Source organism: Olea europaea, chromosome 15 (genome assembly GCF_002742605.1).
Source record: "Olea europaea var. sylvestris chromosome 15, O_europaea_v1, whole genome shotgun sequence".
Classification (NCBI taxonomy): Eukaryota; Viridiplantae; Streptophyta; class Magnoliopsida; order Lamiales; family Oleaceae; genus Olea; species Olea europaea.
Genome location: NC_036251.1, coordinates 16,226,865 through 16,251,527, shown reverse-complemented (window position 1 = coordinate 16,251,527; position 24,663 = coordinate 16,226,865). Strand labels below are relative to the sequence as shown.

Below are 24,663 nucleotides of genomic sequence, written 5' to 3'. Positions count from 1 at the left end.
GACCGTGTTACCTAGCCAATTCTAATTTTAAACGCTCACGAATGTTTGACTCTCCACATTACCATATATCAACCTCTATATATACCAAACGTCCCATTCGTGTTCATTAACCCGAAAATTCACATTGAAAACACTTTGAATATTCTTTCAATTCCTTGGCAACCAAAAATCCAAATCATTCTCTCCAAGGATCAAAAGCCAAAGAAATCCTTCATTGTTCTCATACCAATCCTTGGCTTGTTGAGTAAAAACATCAAATCCATAAACACTAAAACACCTGTCTCACCACTCCAATTAAACTTCCAGAAGATCATCAGTTTGAAGATCCGGGAAGGATTTGCTTGAAGAGCTGGAGTGCTTGGCGATTCACGGGAGGTAGAAATTATACAAGGCTGGGATTTAGCACGGATCTACAAAATCCAGGAGGGTCTTGAGTTCATATAGCAAGGAGGTCAGAAAATTGAGAGTGTCAATGATGTCTAGCGTGCTGTAAGTTGGTTTCTACAATAGTGAATCTCTACTGGCTTGTGCCCGGAGTTTTTACCCAGTTGGGTTTCTCCGTCAACATGTTTATTGTGTTTTTACCGCTTTAATTTATTTACTTGTCAATGGTAATCTAACATAGGTAGATAAAGCACGTGAATTAATCTGGACAAATTATAATTTGTGTGACTTGTTGCATGAATTATTCAAAAAGTTTTTAATTCCGCAAGAACACCTATTCACCCCCCCTCTAGGTGTTAGTTGGGTCGAACGATAGGTTTTTCACGATCAATTACGAGATATGGAAGTGTGTCAATCTCGATTATCGATCATATCTTTCATTCTACTATTAAGTCAATATGAGGCGAAAACTCCTTTTCGACTTATGTGCATACCTCGGCCAAGGATTTCGTTATTGACTTAATTGAACGAAATGCAGATCACAATCTCTTACTAAGAGTGACGAATCCTTTCTTGATCATTCACAACCTTCATATGGTTCTTGACATACTTGAACGATGCCGTATTAGTAGTCCTTGGTAGAGCAACATCCAATACCATTAAAGCATGACTGTCCTCATATAAGGTCCTATGATGACCTCAAGTCAAAGGACCAATTTCACTACCGAACGTTAGAGATTAACCACTGATACTCAGATAGTTATCCATGTGGAATCTCTTAGCGGGTCTCCAATATTTTGTTTTATAACAAAACATCCACGTGTTCATTTAAGTGTCACCACACTTTAGCTTGTGAGATCAAGATCAACTACTTACTTCACAAGTAAGAAATGCCACACGTGATGGTCTATCTGTAATAACGATATCCGTATCTCGTTATTACTTACGACCATGGATTATTCAAGATCCAATCATATGTAATTTGTATCTGACAATCACAATTCCATGTGATTAACAAATCACTTAAATTTGAATTTTCGAACTCTATTATTTAATATTATTTATTAGAAAATTAATTTAAATAAATAATAGATCTTGCCAAAATAAAATACATTAAACATATTAAAAGTGTTTACAACCTAAATCGATTGGATTTAGAGCATAACACTTACAATAACTTCACTTTCTTCCTTATTTATCGAACAGTTCACGTAATTGATATCAAACCTTCAAAATGGTTCTGATGCTATGGGAGCAAATCACTAAATTTTTGCTTTAAGCTCCATCAGGAAAAACTTTGCTGAAAGAGTTTTTTGGACTATAGTTGTTAGAACCTTCTTTTTTCTTTTTTTTTTCTTTTCTTTTTTTTTTAATCTTTTCAAAATCTGTAGCATTCCTGCTCTTGGTGTGGTTTATTATTCAGATGATACACAAAATTGAAAACATCAACGGAAGAGTTTACCAAGATTTTGAACAAAGTTATGTTTATTCTGATGAGATGTTGACAGCCGTCTAGTTAGCCCCTCTCGCTCTTTTCTTTGATAGACATCGTTCGGTTCTAGGTCTCATTCGACGAAAAACTTTAAGTAAAAAGGTTCACTTATTTTGATAAAAAGGTCATGATCCTGATTATGATTATTTTGATAGTCAATTATAATAAATATTACCTTATATTCTTGAACCTTCCAGTTTGATTACTTTAATTGTTGTTTTTATGTGTAGAGTAACTTTTTCAACTTGTTCATTGGGGAAGAATTTATAAACCGTTTCATTTATAAATAGACAGGAATTATTAGTGAATGAGTAGATACTAATTGCAGGTCAATTGATATGTGTGATTGAAAATGACGTTTGACGATTATAAATGATTTAAAATTTTTTCCAAATGGGGGCTTTGTTATCAGTTTGTCGAGTGCCAGCTGAGAAAACAATTTTTATCCCCTATCATTGTGAAGCATCCTAGTTTCTTTCTTCACTGGGCATTTTAATCTATGACGCAGCAATATAACACAATATCAACTAACTTGTTGATTCATAATCAATACCAAGTAGGATCAACGATTGGAAAACAATCCAATATATTATTAACTTTCATAAAAAATAACTGTGGATAACAATGCATAACCATAGCATAAATACTAAACCTTATGGAATATTATGGTCATGTTTGGTGCACCGGAGTAAACAAAATAAATTATTAGTATAAATGATAATGAATATTACTGGGTGGAGTGTATTATGGTGGATAAAGAATGATACTAATCTTTGAACCATCATTTTATCTCTCTTTTTATGTGGCCTAAAGTTACCTCCAACCTCGGTACTATATTATATGGTTGATAGCGCAAATGACTATTTTTCGAATGAAAAATTAAAGATTAATATTCACCTTAATCAACCATAATATCATTTACCTCGTAGTATCATTATAATTTTACACTAAATTCTTTATATGACATAATCTGGTGCACCATACATAGCTTAATGTGAAGACAATAATTTTCCAATGGTACTGAAGAACATTACTCTTTTGACTACGTCTTGCTCTTCTCTCTTCACTCAAGGCTAATCACATTGGATTATTTAAAAAAATAACGAATGAATCATAATGCAATTATTTAAGTGTATTATTGAAATGATTAATAATTCTCAATCAATGTGTACTGTCCTATTTATTTTGCTTCTTGTCTGCAGGTTAGCAACTACTAATTATCTTTGTGGCAATAAAACTAAGCTACAAATTTATGAATAGTAAGATTATGTGTTCAACATGCAATCTCTCGATCGTAAATTCAATCAAATATCATGTGATTCAACTCTTATTCTCAATAATGAAAATAAATCAATCATGCCACAATTTACAAAACAAATATCCAAAATAAATAATTAAAATATGAATAGAAATCAATTAACTATACCGAAGTTACCTATATCGTTCGCCCTAACAAATAATCTAGCCAAGAAACATATTGAAAATGTAAAAGACAAGAAAAAGTTGACATAGACATCACCCATTTACGGGAATGTCCTCAACTAAGATTTTGATGTATTTTAAAAGATTATATGTTCTAATGAATTTCGTGGATTTGAATGGATTTCCGCAAATTCAATAAGAATTTCATCAAATACGGTAAAATTTCAAAAGATTTGGTCATATATATTTTTAAGTGTAAAATCGATCTAAATATTTTAAAATTCCTCTGTTAATGAAATCTTTATAAATACACTAATTATTGAAGATACTTAAACTTTAAAGAATTTCATTGAATTTCATTAAAATCCATTAAAATCTCAGTTGAGGACACTTGAATTTAAAAGGATTTTTAAAATTCATCTCTCAATTGAAGACACACCCTTAGTCTAAGATCAAGAAGGATCGAATGAAACTTTTCAAGCCCAAGAAATTCTGAAATTTTCACAAATTTTTAACTTCAATGTTTTTTGTATTTGATTATCAAAATAATGACTATATATTAATCAATTCTTAAAAATTAGGTCTTGAAAGCTGGAATGTGTTTATTGCCAATAGAGTCTCTCCCCACGAAGTAGTAGGCTTCTCCAATCCTCCCGATGAAGTGAATTTTGAAGTTTTGGTGGATGAATTGCAACATATAGATGAGACGGAAACACGCAGACAATAAATTTTCAGTGGCATATCTCATTGGTCCATGGCTCCAACGTGTGCTTGCTAGCGTCGGCATCCTACTAACACCATTCATAGGCTATGAAATGACTTTGAGGTTTGTGGCAACAATAAAAATAAAAATATATACAACAACAGATTGAGTCAATCTTAAACACTTTATCAGTCTATCCACTAGAAATCAACGTATCCTCGATCGAAGGCTCAGAAACAATTTACCCTTTCGAATTTGTCTATTGGGAATCCAATATACGAACACTATGGACTGCCTGGTTTGTAAGTGGACTATGACTAGAGTTAAAGATTTTCAGGGTGATAAATATAGTTATAACTTGTTTTCTAAACGTAATGGAGGTCCGCTACCTTAAAGGCACTTTTTCCCGAATCCACGGGGTTTTGTTTTGTCTTGAAGTTGTCCCAAATACTAAAATTATCTCCAAAATTTCGAGGGTAGTGTAAAACTTGAACCAGAATATTCTGTACGAGGCCTGCAACTTTAGCTTCGTGGGCGACAGGGACTTTGAATTCATCTGGGTATTTTGAGGGCTCCCACCAAAGTTAGAGAACTGTAATCTTTCCTAATTTTGTAGCTTTGATCTCTAAACTTCTTTTGCCCTTTACTTTAATCCTCAAATTTTGTGAAAATTTCCAATTAGCTCTTCAAGTCCGTCCAGTGGAGACCCAATGCTTTCCCACCTTCGTCTAACACTCCAAATCAATTTATTTTGCTTTATTTATCTCCCAATCGGAGATTTAGCTTGTTAAAGTCAAATACAACATACAGTGAGTAACAATTCACTCAATTAATAAACTCTTAAATTAATTTAAAAATATAGATAAGCATGTAAACTTATCAACTTAAAAAATAATGTGAATAATGAATGGAGAAACATAATGTAAAGCGGGCTTTTTAGCTGAAGTGCAGATGACACTTGATGAAATAATGGGGCCGTTGGATGAGAAAATATTGATCCCTAAAATCTGAATATAAGTTTTGCTTAGATAAAATTCTTCAAAAGTATGTTAACATAAAAGTAAATAAGTTTCAAAGTAATTTATTTCTTTGCTGTCCCCCACGTAGAAATGACTAAGTTATTTACAATCAAAATTAAGTAATTTCAATAAACGTTTGAGTCCATGTATAACATGTTTCATTATGGCTTCTTTTTTGCTTAACCATGTAAATCTTTTTATTTTTTGAATAAGGTTCCATTAACTTTGATAAAACCAAATATTCCAAGTTTTAAGCTGTTTTCTTACCAATGAAGATTGAATTTCATTGGATCCTTAAATGTATTCAGAGATGATTTTATACTCATGTTTAAATATTCATTATCTGTATCATATAGTGAATTGATTAAGAATATTGCCTTCTATTCTTGAACTAATAATAAGCTTAATTTCTCTCTCTCTCTCTCTCTCTCTCTCATATCCACCAAAACAATCTATCCCAAATGGGGCCTAAGCAATTCAAGTATTAAGTTATCTTTGCCAACTGGACTGGTTCTTGAGTATATTTACCAACTTCATTAAGTTGTTATCAATTTGTCCAGTTCCACTGTTCAAGTTAAGAAACCAATTTTTCATTTATTGACTTACGATTATTTAATGTTTGGAGGCTATTAAGTAACTGCGGATTGTCATTTTCAAGCATAATGGTTTCTTGTTTCACAATGCATTTTATTTACTACATCCGTTCCTAGCATATGGTCATTACCTAGCTTATACTTGGCAAAAGACACTCCACACAAATATTTTCAACATGCATGGAATCAACACACTTCTAAATAATATCATTCACCTGCTCGACCATCCCCAAACTTATCTCACAATATGGTTAAGTGAAAGTTAAATGAATATATGATTAACAAAAATTTCTGCACTAATCAGAACCTAGTTCAACGAATTCAAAAATCTCTCCATCAATCAACCATTTCCTAATCTAGACAACATCCAATCGTGAATAGTGTGCTCAAAGTGGTATATCTCACATGGACAAGCGAATTTCAAGATCGAGGCAAATAACATGATTGGACACAACTTATGAATTAACAACAACTTTAAACATCATATTAAATCATCAAAAGTCGAAAAGCTATCCAACACGTCAGTATTAACACCAATATAAGCACATTATCCCATCAACACTCCCAAACTTAACTTGCACATTGTCCTCAATGTGTAAAAAAATAATACAAAATAAGTAAAGGGGGTTGACGAAACTTCTCCGATTAGGTGTTTGTTGAATGATGTTATTGATGACTTTTTGTGTCATGACTTAGTGTACAACCCCAAGCTTTTTAAGATCCATGGGTGGATAGGACTTCAAAAAATTCGACTTACAAAAGAATGGTATTAATTCAAAATGTAATAACAAAAGTATTAATCACAAGTAACATAACAAAAAGTTTAAGGATAAGAAAGTTGGGTTGCCTCCCAACAAGTGCTGGGTTATAGTCCCTAGCTCGACTACAAGCCTTGTTCATTCCGAATTGCAAAAGGAATGGATGACCTCTCCTTCGAAAAATCACTCCAAAGTATGGTTTCAATCGTTGCCCATTAAACTTGAAGTTCTCCTTTTCCTCATGATGAAGTTCAACCACTCCATGTGGATAAATTTTAGCGACGGTGAAAGGACTCGGTCATCTCGACGGAACAATTGGAGTAGAGAATTGTAAAGAAAAATTTGTTGCCCAACAAAGAACTCCCACTTCACAATGTTTTGGTCATTTCATTTCTTTGTCTTCTCCTTATAAATTCAAACAATCTCATATAAATTAAGGCAGAGCTCATTAAGTTCATTCAATTGAAGCAATCTTTTCTCACTGACTGATTTGACATTAAAATTCAAAGCTTTTTGTTCACGAAATTATTTCTTTCGATTTAAAACTATAACAAGTGTACGGTTCGTTAACAAGTAATAAAGTGGATTAAATGAGTCCGAATATCATCCCACATAGATCGATTAGTTCAATTTTACCTATCGTCGCCTTAACCGAAACTAAATTACTAAAGTAAATGTGAACCTAATTAAAACCCTAATTTTGGAAAGAAAACTCTAATTATGCAATTTTTATGATTGAATTAAATTAAATATGTAAAAAAATATTTTTAACACTCTAGAATGAGATCAAATGTTGAGAATACACGTTTTTGTTGTAATCAATAGAAATTAAATACACTAGAATCATGATTTCCCATGCAATTATCACTTTAAAACCCTAGTTTCACAATGTGACAACACACTTCAATTGTAACGAATCAATGTTTCTAAGTCTATCCAATACTCTCTCTCGAGATGTATCGAGTCTATTTCCACATACCACCGGCCTATATTTCTATGGCAAGTGCATATGTAAAAATGCATGCGATTTTATAAACACTTAAAGATTCACGTAGGGCATAGCGGTATATTTCTATCCCCTATCGGACCCTGCAATGATTTATATTATGTAGAACCTATTCCAATTCTCTCGAATGCAAGAATAAATCACCCAAACTCACACAATTACAGACCCTTAATTGCGGAAACAATAATTGCATATAAATCATTCAAAATAATAGAAATATGTCTTAATGTCAAATTGCAAAACTAGAAAATTAAAGATCAAATTACATAGTACATCGATCTCCTAGCACATGAAAATATAACCTAACATGGTTAAAATAAAAGAATACATCATATTTTGGATAAAAAGCATCACCGGGTTATAAAATCTTGAAGCTCTTCGTGTAAATCTACGTTCTTGCACTCAAAATCCTCTCCGAGAAGTGTTTTTTTGCCTCCAATACATTTTTTCTCGTTCTAGACGTCTTTCAGCAATGGCAGACGAAAAGGCGAAACAAACAATGACTTATCTCAAAGAGGCACTTGCTGAATTCTTCCACGCGATCAGGGCCCAAACAAAAATTGGGAAAACTTTAGTCACACCACTGAAGAAGTTCTCCAACAAAAGCAAAATGAAAATTGTCTTCAAGAAGCCAGACTCCCATTCGACAGAAAAGACCATGAGTTCAACGAAAAGTTCTCGTTCGGGCGCATCTCCAGTGGTAGATCCTTGTCTGGGTCCCCTCATGCCACTTCTCAGCAAAAGTGGGAAGATGATGCATCATCTGAAAAATCACTTGAGCCAGTGATGGTCACAAAAGCGGCATCGGGCTCAAATGACTGAATTCAACAAATGGCTTTAACCATTGAAAAACTAACAAAGTTGTTGGAAGACAAAGATGCACAGATTGCTGCACTCATACACAGGCTAGAGTTGCAAAATCCACCGATTAAAGAAGACCAGGAAAATTCAGGATCTTCCAAGGCCAAAGAGTTAAAAGTCCAAGAGCGCCAACAAAAGCAAGACATACACAATCAGACAGTTATCCAAAACGTGTTGCATGACACCACTCAACTCTTCGTTGGCTATCTATCCATCCAACAACTTCAACATATGATTGCGGACACCATTCATGCCCAGTACGGTGGTTCGTTGGAATCTTCACTGTTGTATGCTAAGCCCTATAGTCGTTGAATCAATGAAATAAAGATACCACTCAGTTACCAACCTCCAAAATTTCTATGCTTAGATAGAAAGGGCAACCCAAAGCAACATGTTGCTCATTTCATTGAGACGTGTAATAATGCAGTCACTTACAATGACACCACAGTAAAGTAGTTCGTATGCTTCCTCAAAGGTGCCGCATATGAATGGTACACCGACTTTCTAGCAGGTCAATTGATAGTTGGGATCAGCTCGAGAGAGAGTTTCTAACACCTTTCTACAGCACCCGACGAATTGTTAGCCTTCCAGAACTTGCTCGAACAAAACAGAGCAAGGAAGAGCCTATTGTAGAGTACATTAAATGCTGGAGGAACATCGTGCTTAATTACAAAGAACGAATAAGCGAAGCATCTTCCATCGACATGTGTGTACAAGTATGCATTAGGGATTACTCTATAATCCCCAAGCAAATATGCCTCAATCATTTGAAGAATTAGCAACACGTGTTTATGACCTAGAGCTCCAAATTGCAAGGCATGGGAGTTACTTACCAAGTGATCTACGTGATAAGAAAGATCCTAAGAAGAAAATAAAGAAGGACATCAAGGTAAGTAAATCCAAAGAGGCTATGGTGATTTCTACTATTCCTGCAAAGATAGCCTTCCAGGGTCAGGCTCGAGCCCAAAACTGAAGCCAAAATTTAGACCTAACAAAGGACAAGTCCAAAGCAGAGGTCATGTGACTCTAAAGGAACTTGAAGGAAAAGAGTACCCATTCTCAAATTCAAAAGTTTTTGGAATTTTAGATCAGCTCCTTGAACAGAAAATAATCGAACTTCTAGTACTAAAAAGACCCGAGGAAGCTGGTAAGATCGACCATCCTAAATACTGTAAATTTCACAGAATCATTAGCCACCTAGTAAAAAATGTTTAATCTTAAAAGTTCTTATTGTTCGTCTGGATAAAGAAAATAAGATCAAACTTTAAATCGGATAGAATCCAACAGCCGCTTGCTAGATGGTTTCATTTGAATCATTTTATCCAATTCCCATTGTAGGGAAGAAACAAATATTTTCTAATGTATACGATGCCTATAAATTCTCAGTTGAGGAGTTTCGACCTCAACTTCCAGAAGGAGCCAGCTCAGTGGAGTTTGAGGTAGATGGAGAAGTCACTATCAATTATATCTATCCAAGGATGGATGGACCAAGCGTTCCCAATCGTCAAATCTTTTATGAAATTATGACAGGTGACTTGGATGTTTGGGATTCTGATTCAAAATCTGAAGACAAGATCAGTGACGGCTGGTCCGCCTTCATAAACAAGAAAGAGAAATATCGAATGTCAAGCAAAACAGATAAAATATTACCTTCTACGTCTTTTGTAGGAACAGAGCTAGAGGAATTGGATACGAAAATTCAACCCAATAAAGAGAAAATACTAGAAGAAGATCAGAGGGCATGGACCCGTGTGAAAAGATATCGTCGAAAGGCTCCACAACTCCTAAGTTCTAATGTTTGTGACAAAAGATCAAGACCAAGGAACAACCGAAGAAGGTCTAAAGCCAAATTAAGAGGATTCACTAAATCAATGGTGGTAGAAGTTGCTTCACGCGTTCCTCTCAGATTGCCAATCTTAGGTGATTATTTCCCTAAGGATTTCTTTGATAAAGAATATTTTATCTTCAATGTTATTAATGTGGAGAAGAAAAATGAGATGAAAAATGCATCCGAACAAACTTCAAAACAGAAGAAAACTATCTTACGGCTCAATAATATTCCTGCCAATACTAGTCTATAGAGTCTCTTAGTTTTCCTTTCGATGATTGGATGGCTTTGGTCGCAGCTTTAATCGATCCGGAATAATACGAAGGCAAAGTTCTAGAACATATTGGATCCACAACTGCTCAAAACTGTATGGCCGCCATAACATTCGACGATGAACATTTACAACTGGGTTCTCGTCTTCATAATAGACCATTGTATGTCAGTGGTTATATTCGAGAATGCAAGATAAATCGCATAATGATCAATTGTGGATCTGCTATTAGGGGTGGGTGCGGGTCAGTTCGGTTCTAAAGAGAATCGAACTGAACCAAAATTTTTGGGTATCTAGTAAATGGGACCGTTAGATCCAAATATAATTATGGAACCATTCGGATTCGATTTCGTTCGGTTCTGTACTATAATTAATTTTTTTAATATTTATAACAACATTATATAAATACAACTAATGACACATTCAATGGTTTTGGAATGTCAGAGATTAGTAGACTACTTTGTTCAAATGATCGCTACAGTCAATGTTTCGGTCGGTGGTCACAGAGCCGGTCGACGATTGTATAGGTTTTGGAATGTCAGCGAGACTGTGAGAGTGAAATGAAACTATAGTGTAGGTGTTTATGGTTATTTAGTGGATTAGATCTTGTTGGGCTAAGAAATGAAACAATAAAATGGGTAATTGGGCCAAAAATAAAAAAAATTAGAAATGAAATAAATTATTGCGCCAAAATTTTGGATTTAGAAATTGTTAATTTGTTAATTTATTTAGGAAAAATTAAAATTAGAATAATTTGATTTATTCAATATAAAAAAAATTAGAAAGATTCGGTTATTCGGTTCTTAGTCTAGAACCGAGAATCGAACCGTATCCGTCGGTTCTCAATTCAGATACCCCTTCGGGTATTTAATTTGATAAGAAACGTCGGGTTCGGTTCAGTTCGGTTCGGTCGGTTCGGGAGATTTGCCCAGCCCTATCTGCTATGAATATTATGTCTGTTAAAACAATGAAGAAGGTTGAAATTGATGTTGGTGATTTTTCCAGAAGCAAAATCATGATTCAAGGATTTAATCAGAAAGGTCAGCAAGCAATTGATATGATTCGCTTAAAGCTGCAAATATGAGAGTTAGTCTCCTCAGCTCTCTTCCATGTCATTGATGTTAAAACATCATACGAGTTATTCTTTGGACGTGTTTGGCTATGTGAAACTAAAGTGGTACTTTTCACTTGGCACCAATGCTTCAAATATAGTCGAGGTGGAGAAGAACATAGACTCAGTCTCCTCCTCAAAACCTAGCATTACCTTAGAAAAAAGAATAGCCCTTATCCCATCCCGACCCGGGAAGATGGATCAAAGAAAGGTAGCTTGCTTGCTTCTCTCCTAGACTAATGGTGACTTATGTAGTGGTCGGCCTTCTAATGCGTGGAAGCTGAGTCTAAACCATTCCTTGAAGAAGAATCTCGTTTTGCTAATGCTAAATTCTACATGGAAGATGAAGAGTATAATTCTGCAGGGTTGACCATGTCTGGATTCAAAATCAAAGAAGATGCAAATGATCATGATATGTTTAGTGCTGCTCAATCTCATCAACTTATCAAAGGCAAGTCAAAATTTACATCCGAAGGATCCTCTAAAAGCAAAAAACCTCCAATTGAATCAACTGATGTTAAGTTATTGAGAAAAGAATTAACTCTTTCAATACCTAGTATTCCAAAATTACTTCTGCCCCATCAACTCATGGCGGTCCTAGATGAACACAAACCTACATCAGAGGCTTCAACATCCGTTCCAGACATATCAAAGTTTTGTATTTCCAGCTCGTCCAAACAAGGAGTTGTTGAATCAAAACAAACTTTCAAAGGATGTTACAATCCTCAAGTCAAAAAGTTGTTTGAAAATGTTAGGTTTGAAAAAGGAAAGTCTTGTAAATTAGGTGATCTTGACGCTGTCCTTTCAGGTGGGTGTGTCCCTTCTAATTCTGACGGAGCCCTGAAGTCTCGACCCAGGTATGGTTTGGGATATGATCCTAATCCACCAAGGAAGATTAAGGTCAAGAAGGTTTCCTCAAACGCTATCATGGTTCAAATTTATGAAGTTACAGAAGAGCAATCAGAACAACCGAGACCTTCAGTGTTCAATCGAATTGAAAATGAGAATGTTAGAGTTTCGAGGTTTAAAAGGTTAAAAAGAGAACCTTCTTTAGTGGTCGACGTAAAAGGTAAAGTTTCTTTCTTCCAAAGATTAAATAAATATTCTTCTTCTTCTACCCAGATTGATAGGAATGTAGAAGCTCCCCAAATGTCATCCCAAAGGCAATCTACATTTTCTCGACTTGGAATTAAAACTTTTGATCCACGTCCAAAACCACGGTCAAGAAGAAGATGGAGACATCAAAAAGTTCACTCATCCCTAAAGGATAATGAAGATGAGGAAGAAATTTCTATCAATCACATAGATTTTAAAGAAGCTCCCAATTCAGACTCCGAGTCTGAAAGTTCTGTCACAATTGATGACCTGAACTAGTCCCATTTACCTTTAAAGAAAGGGGACAAGCTACTGTGGATGATTTGAAAAAATTGAACTTAGGGATCGAAGAAGACCCGAGATCAATATTTGTAAGTACCCTTCTCAGTCAAGAAGAGGAATCCGAGTACATTAATTTGCTTCAAGAATACAAAGACATGTTTGCATGGTCTTACAAGAAAATGCTGGGGTTAGATCCTAAGGTTGCAGTGCATCACCTTGCAGTAAGACATGGAGTTCAACCGATCAAGCAACCTCAAAGAAGATTTCGACCAGAACTAATCCCTCAAATAGAAGTGGAAGCAACAAACTTATTGAAGTTGGATTCATGCGCGAAGTGAAATACCCAACATGGATTGCGAACATTGTTCCTGTCAAAAAGAAGAACCGGCAATTAAGAATTTGTGTTGACTTCCGGGATCTAAATCAAGCATGTCCGAAAGATGATTTTCCATTTTCGATAACAGAGTTGATGGTGGATGCAACTACTGGATATGAAGTCTTATCTTTAATGGACGGATTTTTCAGATACAACCAGATACGGATGAACCCAAAAGAGGAGGAGCTCACATCATTTTGTATCCCTAAAGGCATATTGTTACAAAGTTATGCCTTTTGGATTGAAAAATGCGGGGGCAACCTACCACCGGACAATGCAAAAGATTTTCGATGACATGTTGCGTAAGACTATAGAATGTTATGTAGATGATCTTGTTGTTAAAACAAATAGACGTGGCGATCATTTACAAGATTTATATGATGTTTTTAAAAGACTTCAAAGACATCAACTGAAGATGAATCCATTGAAATGTGCATTTGGCGTCACCTCTAGAAAATTTCTCGGCTTCGTTGTTTGACATCGAGGCAATGAAACTGATCAATCAAAAATTGACGCCATAATCAAAATGCCAGAGCCAAGAAATGTACGTGAGTTGAAGAGTCTCCAAGGAAAACTTGCATACATTCGAAGATTTATCTCTAACCTTGTCAGACGATATCATCCATTCAATAATTGGTGAAAAAAGATGTACAATTTGAATGGGATGACACTTGTCAAAATGCTTTCCAAAGTATTAAGCATATTTGTCTCGTCCACCGATACTCACAGCTTTAGTCCTAGGGAAGCCACTAGCTCTTTATGTTGCAGCACAAGAATATTCTCTAGGAGCACTTCTTGTCCAAGTCAACAATGAAGGAAAAGAAAATGCACTCTATTACTTGAGTCGGACACTGGTAGATGCTAAAATGAAGTATTTGCCTATTGAAAAATATGTCTTGTGTTAATCTTCACAGCTAAAAAGTTGAGGCATTATATTTTATCACACACAATCAATCTTGTTTCAAAGATTGATCCATTGAAGTACATAATGTCCAGACCGATTCTTTCTGGAAGGATTGGAAAATGGGCACTGCTATTGTTTGAGTTCGATATCAAATTCATCCCATAAAAGGCCATTAAGAGACAAGCTTTGGCAAATTTCTTTGCTAACCACCCAATTCCAGCAGAATGTAAACTTCAAGAAGACCTTCTTGATGAAAAAGTTCTATTTACCAAAGTTATACCATCATGGAGGCTATACTTCGACGGGGCAGCCCGAAGTTATAGTGCTAGAGCAGGAGTAGCCTTTGTCACTCCCCATGATCTTGTCATGTCCTACTCTTTTACCTTAATACAGGAATGTTCAAACAATGTGGCAGAATATCAAGATCTTATCATTGGCTTAAAAGCAGCATTAGATATGGATATCCACTAGCTAGAAGTCTTTGGAGATTCAAAATTGATAATCAACCAACTTTTAGCTGACTATGAAGTCCATAATTTAGACGTGAAGCCATGTAATGAATATGCATCAATGCTTATGAGACGATTTGATTCGATAAAAATCAAATTCGTCCCAAGAAGTGAAAACAGGGAAGCTGATGCCTTAGCTAATTTGACTGCTATTTTAGCTAGGTTGGATGAAGATTTCTCTCACTCCATATCAATTGCTCAAAGATGGGTGCTTCCATCGTTGCTACCCAGTAATTTGGAAGGAAACAATAATGTCGAAGTACTCGAAGATGAAGAAAGAAAAGATTGGAGACAGCCAACAATCGATTTCCTTCAACATCAAAAACTACCAGATAATCCACAGTGAAAAATTGAAATTAAGAGGCGTGCCTTTCTCTTTATCTTTTATAATGAAATACTTTATTGACGATCATTTGATGGAGTTTTCCTTTGATGCCTAAGTAATGATGAAACAACACAGGTCGTGGAAGAAGCCCACTTTGGAATTTGTGGTACCCATCAGTCTGGACCCAAACTCCATTTTCAAATAAAGAGGATGGGGGTATTACTGGCCAACTATGGTACAAGACTCCATGGATTATGCAAGAAAATGTGAAGCTTGCCAAGTCCATGCAAATTTTATCCATCAACCTCCGGAACCATTACATCCTACAGTAGCTTCATGGCCGTTTGTTGTATGGGGTCTTGATGTAATTGGACCTATAACTCCAAAGTCTTCAACATGGCATGCATACATCCTCGTCTGGACTTACTACTTCTCTACATGAGCCGAAGCCGTACCATTAAGTAAAGAAAGAAAATGTTGCAAATTTTATTCGTATCCAAATCATTTATTGATATGGTGTCTCCAGACACATCATAACTAATAATGGAAAACCATTTTGCAATAGCCACATAAACAATTTATGTGCTAAGTTTGGGTTCAAACAGTATAACTCGTCCATGTACAATGCAGCAGGTAACGGATTGGCAAAGGCGTTCAACAAAATACTATACAGTTTGCTAAAAAAGGTTGATTCCTTTTACGCTTTAGAATATGGGGTGGGAAGCTGTACTTCCTCTAGAGTGTCAAATCCCATTACTTCGAATTGCCATTCAAGAAGGTTTAACAATTGAAGAAGATGTCCGTCTTTGATTGGAAGAGCTAAAAGCTTTGGATGAGAAAATGTTAGAAGCACAAATGTACCGGAGTGCTATCAAGCTTGAGTGGCGAAGTCCTTCAACAAAAAGGCGTGACCAAGATCGTTTCAAGTTGGAGATATGGTATTTCCCGTATGCAGGCCAATCATAATCACGAGAAAAATAGGAAGCAAGTTACAACCTAAATGGAATGATCCATTTCTTGTTACTTATGCATTCACTAATGGAGCGTAAAAGATTGTCGACAAATATGGATTGCAAATCGGACCTATCAATGAAAAATTTTTAAAGCGTTTTTACGCATGAAGTTTTTTTCTTTTAAATTTTTCATTGTAAAAAAAGAAATTTTCTTGTAATGAACTACTTTCGACTTGATCCTGTTTGGGTACATAAGTAACTTGAATAAATTATAAATTCAAGTTCTATCACAACTAATAAATTCATTCAATTTATTTACCATTCGCTGTAAAAATGAAAAAAAAATTATTATGAAAAATCTTGATGAAAACTTGGGGATTTTTAAGTCTTACCTAGTCTACGTGGTGGGATTCTGATTCGAGTGGGCGATATGGCCTGAGTTGTGATAGAAATAATTTTTCATTCCTATTTTTAATCCTATTATGCCCATGATTTTTGAGGATTAAAATCAGGGGTGTATTTGAACCACATTCTTCCTAAAAAATGTATTTTGGAATAGTGGATTGTTGAAGAATGTGTGGGAGTAATTAGCACAAAACGTCATTACCTTTCAATATTATTGTGCAACGTCCTTACCTTTTATTTTTTGGCACTTTTACCATTACCTTCACATTTTATTGCAGAAATTATTTTTTTAAACATATTTCTCTTATAAAATGATAAATATACCCCTTATTTAAATAAAACCATAAAAAAGAAAAGTTAAAGAATAAATTGCAATCATACCTCCAAACTTTTTTAAAAATTGTAAATGAGTTCAAATAAATTATTAAAATGGTAAGTAGTACAAAACGTCCATACCTTTCATTATTATTGTTCAAAATGTCCCTACCTTTCTTTTTTGACATTTTCACCCTTATTTTTATATTTCATTTCAAAAATCATTATTTTCATCCATTTTCCTAATTAAAAGTTGTAAAATGACAAATATACCCTTCTCTTTAAATAAACAAAAATAAAGAGAAAATAAAGGACAAATTGCAACTATACTCCCAATTTTTTCAAAAAAAAAAATACAAATAAATTTCAAATAAATAATTACAAAGTAAAAATGACTTTCTTTTTTAATTTTTTATATGAAATTTTTATTTGTACTTTTTTGAAAATTTTGGAAATATAATTGCTATTTGTTCTTTATTTGTCTTTATTTTTTTAAATTTTTGTTCATTTAAAGATGAATGTATATTTGTTATTTTACAGCTTTTAATTGAGAATATGGACAATTTTCGCAATGAAATATGAAATAAGGATGAAAAATGTCAAAATAATGAAAGGTAGAGACGTTTTGCACAATAAAAATGAAAAGTAATGATGTTTTGTGCTAATTACCCCTTTAATAATTTATTTGAACTCATTTGCACTTTTTAAAAAAGTTTGAGAGTATGATTACATTTTATTCTTTAACTTTTCTTTCCTTTTTATGGTTTTATTTAAATATGAGGTGTATTTGTCATTTTACACTAGAAATTTGATGAAAACGATGATTTTTGTAATAAAAGTTGAAGATAAGGATAAAAGTACCAAAAAAAAATGAAAGATATGGACGTTTTGCATAATAACATTAAAAAGTAAGTGTTTTGTGTTAATTACCCAATTTGTGGTTAAAAAGAAGTAAAAGTTCTTGATTTGCTTGTAATATTATTTTAATAAAGAGTATGTGATTGAAAAAAAAAAGAGACAAAAATGTATTTTACTAAAATTGGTAATCAAACACTAGCCTGATTTTTAGTAAATTTTGATAATAGTTGATGAAACTTGTGGTTAGAAAGTTATTGAATCCATGGCATATGTGGTTAAAATTAAATATTGAATTTGATAAAGATTAAAATCTGAATTTTAATTTTTACCAAATGTGTGCGTATATTATTCTCTATCTTTGTTTGTGTGCGTGTATATGTATAATCTATTGAGCACCAATGCTTAACTTATATTAAGCAACGATGATATGGCACACCAATTAATTGGTGGATCTAAGCTAAGCAGCTGTGCTCGTTTGATCATCTATATATATATATATATATATAGTTTTAGAAAGAGATTATCTACAAGCAAATTCTAAGGCCGATTTCTGTTTGCTCGTTCAAAATAGAGCTTCCAAAATGATCTGTTTTGCTTTCGGTACAACTACTGCTAGCCTTGCTTCTAATGCTGTACAATATCGAATTCTTGCCACCGCACCTTGTAATCAGATCGTGATTAGGCGATCAGGAAAGTACAAGCCCCCCATATGGGAATTCGATTATATTCAGTCCTTAAATAGTGAATACACGGTAATTATCATCATCTGAAGAATTTTTTTCTACATCTATTGTAAGGACTGACAAAAAATGATATGGATAATGTAGGGAGAGAGATACATAACAAGGGCTTCTGAGCTGAAGATGCAAGTGAAGATGATGCTTGATGAAACGATGGAACCACTGGAACGGGTGGAATTAATTGATAACTTGGAGAGGCTGGGAATATCTTACCATTTCGAGGATGAAATTGAGCATATATTGGCTTTCAGAAACAGAAAATATAGCAAAAATAATGAGCCAAAGATCAAGGATTTATATGCTACTGCTTTGGAATTTAGACTACTAAGACAACATGGCTTTAATGTCTCTCAAGGTGAACATAAAACAACTTAATATCCTTTATTTATTCTATTGATTTATGATTTCTTATTATCAGATTCCTTGTAGCCTAATCATAATGCACACTTATAGAATAGAGCGTAGATGTATTATTTTTTCAGGGGTATATTGTATATTTCCTAAATGTATTAGATTTCCCTGATAGTCCACTATACAAAAGATCTTAGTATTTTGTGTGGGTGAGAGGAGTGAGATCAACTTTGTTGTTTATTATTGCTCTCCTAAGTAGAAATTAAGGTTTTATTTTTTGCATCACTTTCTCGCACTTTTTTCGCACTTAACATTTCGAAAAGCTTGACTGATTTCAGATAGATTTTATATCAAGAATGAGAAGGGTGATTTCAAGCCAAGCTCATGTAATGATACAAAGGGATTATTACAACTGGATGAAGCTTCTTTCTTGTCAATAGAAGGTGAGAGTACTCTGGAAATGGCAAGAGAATTCACTATCAAACATCTCGAGGATAAAAGTGTTGACGACATTCATTGTGATCCATTGGTGCACCATGCCTTGGGGATTCCACTGCACTGGACCATACCTCAGGCTGAAGCAAGGTAGTGTTGAACTATTTCGTCTAAAAGTTTAATCTATTAGGAGAGTACACATTTATTTAATTCATTCAACGGGCGGTTCATAAACAAATATGACAAGAGCCCAGACATGAATCCAATTCTTCTCCAACTTGCAAAACTGGATTTCAACACATTTCAAGCAAAATATCTTGAGGAACTAAAATATGTCTCCAGGTATTGCCAAGTGCGCTAAATATATCGTATTTTAAGATCCTAACCTTACCATCCTTTGTTTCTATATATGAATAGGTGGTGGAAGAGAACATGCCTTGCCGAAAAGTTGCCATTTGCTAGGGATAGGCTGGTGGAAAGTTTCTTCTGGAGTATTGGAGTACTATTTGAACCACAATATGGAATTTCTCCAATAGATGCAACCAAAGTAAATATTTTTATTACAGTTACGGATGATATATATGATGTATATGGTACGTTAGAAGAATTGGAACTTTTTACATTCATCATTGAAAGGTTAGCAACGTCCTCCATGTTGGGAATCTACTTATACATGCACAGCGGAATTTAAAATAATTTTCAATTCCCACCAAGAATCGTCTTTGTGTTTAGATAGAAATTATGAAAAGATTGTACCTTTTTCAGATCTGCAAACTTCTTTACTATTCCTTTCGTTCCAGTAATCTTGATTCGCTATCCACAGCTGTCCAATTGTCCAGCTTCCAACGGTAATCCACACAGAGAACAAGATTGTAGCTACCAGGGTTTTCTCTCTTGTGCCAGCAAGAATAATGAAAACCTTATGGACTTCAAACCCTAGTCATGTATTTATATAAATCCAAACGGGCTCGGCCCGGTCCGGTCCAATGTTTAATTAATCCATTTAATTAAACCGGTCCGTGAATTAATTAATCCAATTAATTAATTCGGGAATATAAATAACAAATCCAATTAATTAATTTATCCAACGATTGTTAAATTAACCAATTGGCAATTTACAATCTTCCAATTCTCTTTTGTGTGCGACCCATTAGGTTCCCGACCACGATGTCTAACGATGTGAAATATTATTTTGATTAAATCAAAATTGATAAATTAACACATCCTTTTAATTTATCGTCAATTCACACTCACCGTCCCTGATTGATATCTAGCAATGTGTCAGGGCAAAATATGTGACGGAAAATGTCACGTAGTATGACAAAAATCAAATTCGTTCGTTTACCGTGAAACTATAATCCCTTCGTCAATATGATCCGATCAATTACGAGATATAGAATTGTGTCAATTTTGATCATCGATCATATCTTTCACTCTACTATTAAGTCAATATAAGTTGAAAACTCCTTTTCGACTTATGAGTACACCTTAGCCAAGGATTTCATCATCGACTTAATTGAATGAAACGCAGATCATAATCTCCTACTATCTAAGAGTGACGAATCCTTTATTGATCAATCACAACCTTCATACGATTCTTGACGTACCCAAATGATGTCGTATTAGCGGCCCTTTTTAGAGCAACATCCAACACAGCAAAAGTATGATTGTCCTTATATAAGGTACCATGACGACCTCAAGTCAAATGACCAATTCCACTACCGAACGTTAGAGATTAACCACTGACACTCAGATAGTTATCCATGTGTAATTTCTCGACGGGTATCCAATGTTTTGTTTTATAACAAAACATTCACGTGTTCATTTAAGTATCACCACACTTTAGCTTGTGAGATCAGCTACTTACTTCACAAGTAAGAAATGTCACACGTGATGGTATATCCGTAATAATGATATCCGTATCTCGTTATTACTTACAAACATGGATGATTTAAGATTCAATCAGATGTAATCTGCATCTTACAATCACAACTCCTTGTGATTAACAAATTACGGAGATTTGAATCTTCGGACTCTATTATTTATTTAATTGTCTATTAATTAAATAATAGATCTGCCATTAAATTGCATTAAATATATATCAAAAGTATTTATGCCCAAAATTGATTTGACTTAGGGCATAATACTTACACTCCAAATGTTTCTTTTTAAGCCTCCTTTCTCTTTGTGGCTCTTACAATTATTTCTTCTTGGAACTTTACAGATGGGACGTCAATGCAATCGAGCAACTTCCAGATTACATGCAAATTTTCTATCTAGCACTCAACAACATCGTCAATGAAATGGCTTACGGCGTTCTCAAAGAAAAAGGGATCGTAATTATTCCATATTTAAGAAAAGTGGTATTAAAAGTTTTCTTCAAGACTATATCCTTATTAGCATGTGTATTATCATGGACATTAGATAACACCAAATAATATTAAAGAAGAAAAAAAAATCTTGTTCATTCTATTGTCAAAAATCTTGTATAATAACTTTCTGGATCCTAGGCTTATATCTTAAAAGATCAATAATAATTAAGAGGGGTAGCTTAAATGACGAGCCTTATATTGAGTAGTATTGTTTCTATGCTAAGCAATCTCAAGTTTTATACTTTAACAACAACCAGTCGAACTTTCTCTTCATGTTTTAAATATCCTTAAAATTTTCCTATCTAAGATATTTACAATAAGCATGTCAAATCAATGTCACAGTGGATAGATTTATGCAAAGCATACTTACAAGAGGCAAAATGGTGCTTTAGTGGATACACCCCAACAATGGAAGAGTATATGGAAAATGCATTGATTTCAATATCAGCTCATGTAATACTGTCAAATTCTTTTTTCTCTGTTACCAATCCAATAGAGAAAGAAGCCATTCAGTGCTTAGAGAAAGATCCTGATATAGTTCGCTGGTCGGCTACGATTTTAAGGCTTGCAGATGATTTAGCAACATCATCGGTACGTATGCATCAAGCCATTTCATTTCATGTTTACGACATTTTTGGTTAATGAAATCAATGAGACAATAGGAATTCAAAATTAACCCTTTCAACTAAAGGGGTTTTTTTATGCTTTACTAATTCAGGATGAATTGGAAAGAGGCGATGTTCCTAAATCAATACAATGTTACACGAATGAAACTGGTGCTTCCGAAGATGAGTCACGCAAACACATAAGGTTTTTGATATGCGAGACTTGGAAAAAGATTAACAAAGATCGAGATGCAAATTGTCCATTCTCACAAAAATTCATTGAAATTGCAGTGAATCTTGCTCGAATGGCACAATACATGTACCAGTATGGAGATGGACATGGAATTCAAAATCGTGAAACTAAAGATCGCATTTTAGCATTAATATTTGAGCCCATTCCCCTCAAGTAGAGTTCGAAATTCATTTGTGGTAGGAATGTTGTTTTCACACTTGCAAGTTACACTGTATATTAACTATGATGTCGTGGCCAAACATAACATGTAATCCATGTTTGTTACAAAAAAATTGAAACAATTGGAGCAAATTCAGACCTTTTATATACACCTCGTAATATATATGAATTCGAGGAGCCAATGGACATTCAAATACAAACCCTACCTTCGCAAAAATAATTAATTCATCGAACCTTTCTTCATCAATTTGACACTCTTTAAATATAGTTATAGATATAATATACAAGATAATTCCCACTAATTGCACTAACCCACTAACATATGTAATAATGCCAAATAAATAGCAAACAATAAAACCATGACTCCAGTTATTTGACCCTTCAACAAAAATAATAAATAAAGCCTAACAATTGCTAAAAACAGTTTCGCCTAATTTGAAAGAATAATTCTGTGTAACAATATTGATGTTAATTAACTTGTACACATGACAATAAATAACGTTTAATCTTTGGCTCAATTAAATGTTAAGATACGAAATTCATTTATTTGAACATGTAGTTCACTACCTTGTAATTTGGTGATATAACACAAGTCTATTTTTTATAATCACCCAACCGCCGACTGCTTTGTCATTTTGAGAGCATCTACCCGCTTAATCCTCACGGATTTGTCTTCGTGATAAAATGTTGTTTTCTATTATCTTTTTGTTATAAATATAAAATAAAAGTTTAAATTCTAAAACAGCGTAATTACTTAATAATACAGCCAATAATTTTCTTTAACATGCTATAGTTAATTAAGTACAAGTTTAAACTTAAATTAGTTCATAATAGTTTTGTAAAATATACACAAAAAAAAAAATTGTTCACGCATATAATCAATTTGATCAATAAAGTTTTAAATCGGAACAAAAATGATCTTGTTAGTTTCCTTTAATTTATTTTATAAGAAGATACGGTAAAGTAGCCATTTGCACCTTTTTGCAAAGTTTAGGAACCCAACTGCAATTTTTTCTAATAAAAATTTAAGTGCATTTTGGTCTTTTTCATAAAAAGGACCAAAATAGCACTAAAACACATTGGTCGGTGACGTTTGTGCCAAGAAACATATTATAAACCATTTCCACAAGGTAGACTAAGGTTAGTGACCATATGCGACAATTTCTCAAATTTTATAACTTTCTTTATCTTGTAAAAGGAGATTAACCATTTAGCTTGGCAAACAGATCTTAAATACAAAATAATGTCACAAAAAAAGCGATATCAAGAAATAGAGAGGGGAGAGACATGGGAGACAATTGGAAGGACAAGGAGGAGGAGGCAATGGAGATTATGGATCAATTCCATGTGATGCCTCAACTCTTGGTCTTCAATCTCAAGTATGCTCTCATGTGTCTTGGATGAGATGACTAGCATGGAACATTGATACGTGAAGTTAGTATTCATCATTTTTGTATTTATATAATTTCTAAACGGGTTAACAAACTTTTCTGGTCATCAAACTCTCAAAATGTGATATTTTAGTAACTCCCTTTTAGCATAGATTGTCGGCAGACTTACAAAGATATTTCAGTTAAGACAATCCTTCCATATCAATTACTAAAGTTTACGATTTTGTTTAGGTGTTGTTGTTTATGTCATTGACAGTAGTTATAAGAATTATGAGATGGCATTAATAAGCTAGTGTTTGACATGTTGACGTAGCGGAAGCTTATAGGGAAGAACAAAAACTCACAAAAAATTCAAACTTGTTGATTCGCTCACGAATGTTAAGAAAGATGGAATAATTTTGAGAAACTTCTCAAAGCTCTTTATTATAATTAAATTCAATTAAGACCATTAAGGCTTCCAACTTATATTTAAAGCAATAATTAAAATATGGATAATAACTAAACTTCTAGATAATGACTTACTTCAGATAATGATAAGAATTAAAGATAATGTAATCCTAAATGGAATTAAAATCCTAATTTAATTAAATTTAACATATCATTTAAAATATGTGAAAAAAATCATTTTTGAAACCCTAAACGATGAAATTTGACTAAAATGGACCATACGTCGGGGGCAAAGCCGTTGTGTTTCGCTCATTAGACTAGGATTTAAAGAAGTAATTTTCAAGGAATTTTGTGTCTATTTTGGATGAAAACAGTCCAATGAGCAACACAACATTACAATTATGTTTTGCATCACAAGTGATTTTGATTTCATAGCACTCGTTTAAATGTTTAAACTCAGACACTTATTATTGAAGTGGATATTAATTTGACTTGAGTTT

The 24,663-nt window shown here is 33.9% G+C and overlaps 1 protein-coding gene and 1 pseudogene across 1 annotated transcript; both read left to right on the top strand.

The window, feature by feature from the left end:
- LOC111411296 overlaps positions 1 to 24,663 on the top strand; it is a 67,696-nt pseudogene that overhangs the window by 29,431 nt on the left and 13,602 nt on the right.
- On the top strand, positions 17,967 to 22,448 carry LOC111410283 (terpene synthase 10-like). The gene is made up of 8 exons (XM_023040547.1): positions 17,967 to 18,222; positions 18,298 to 18,565; positions 18,900 to 19,148; positions 19,221 to 19,338; positions 19,414 to 19,632; positions 21,221 to 21,359; positions 21,711 to 21,959; positions 22,087 to 22,448. Exons 1-8 carry the CDS (start codon positions 18,052 to 18,054, stop codon positions 22,381 to 22,383), a joined length of 1,710 nt encoding a protein of 569 aa, XP_022896315.1. The 5' UTR covers positions 17,967 to 18,051; the 3' UTR covers positions 22,384 to 22,448.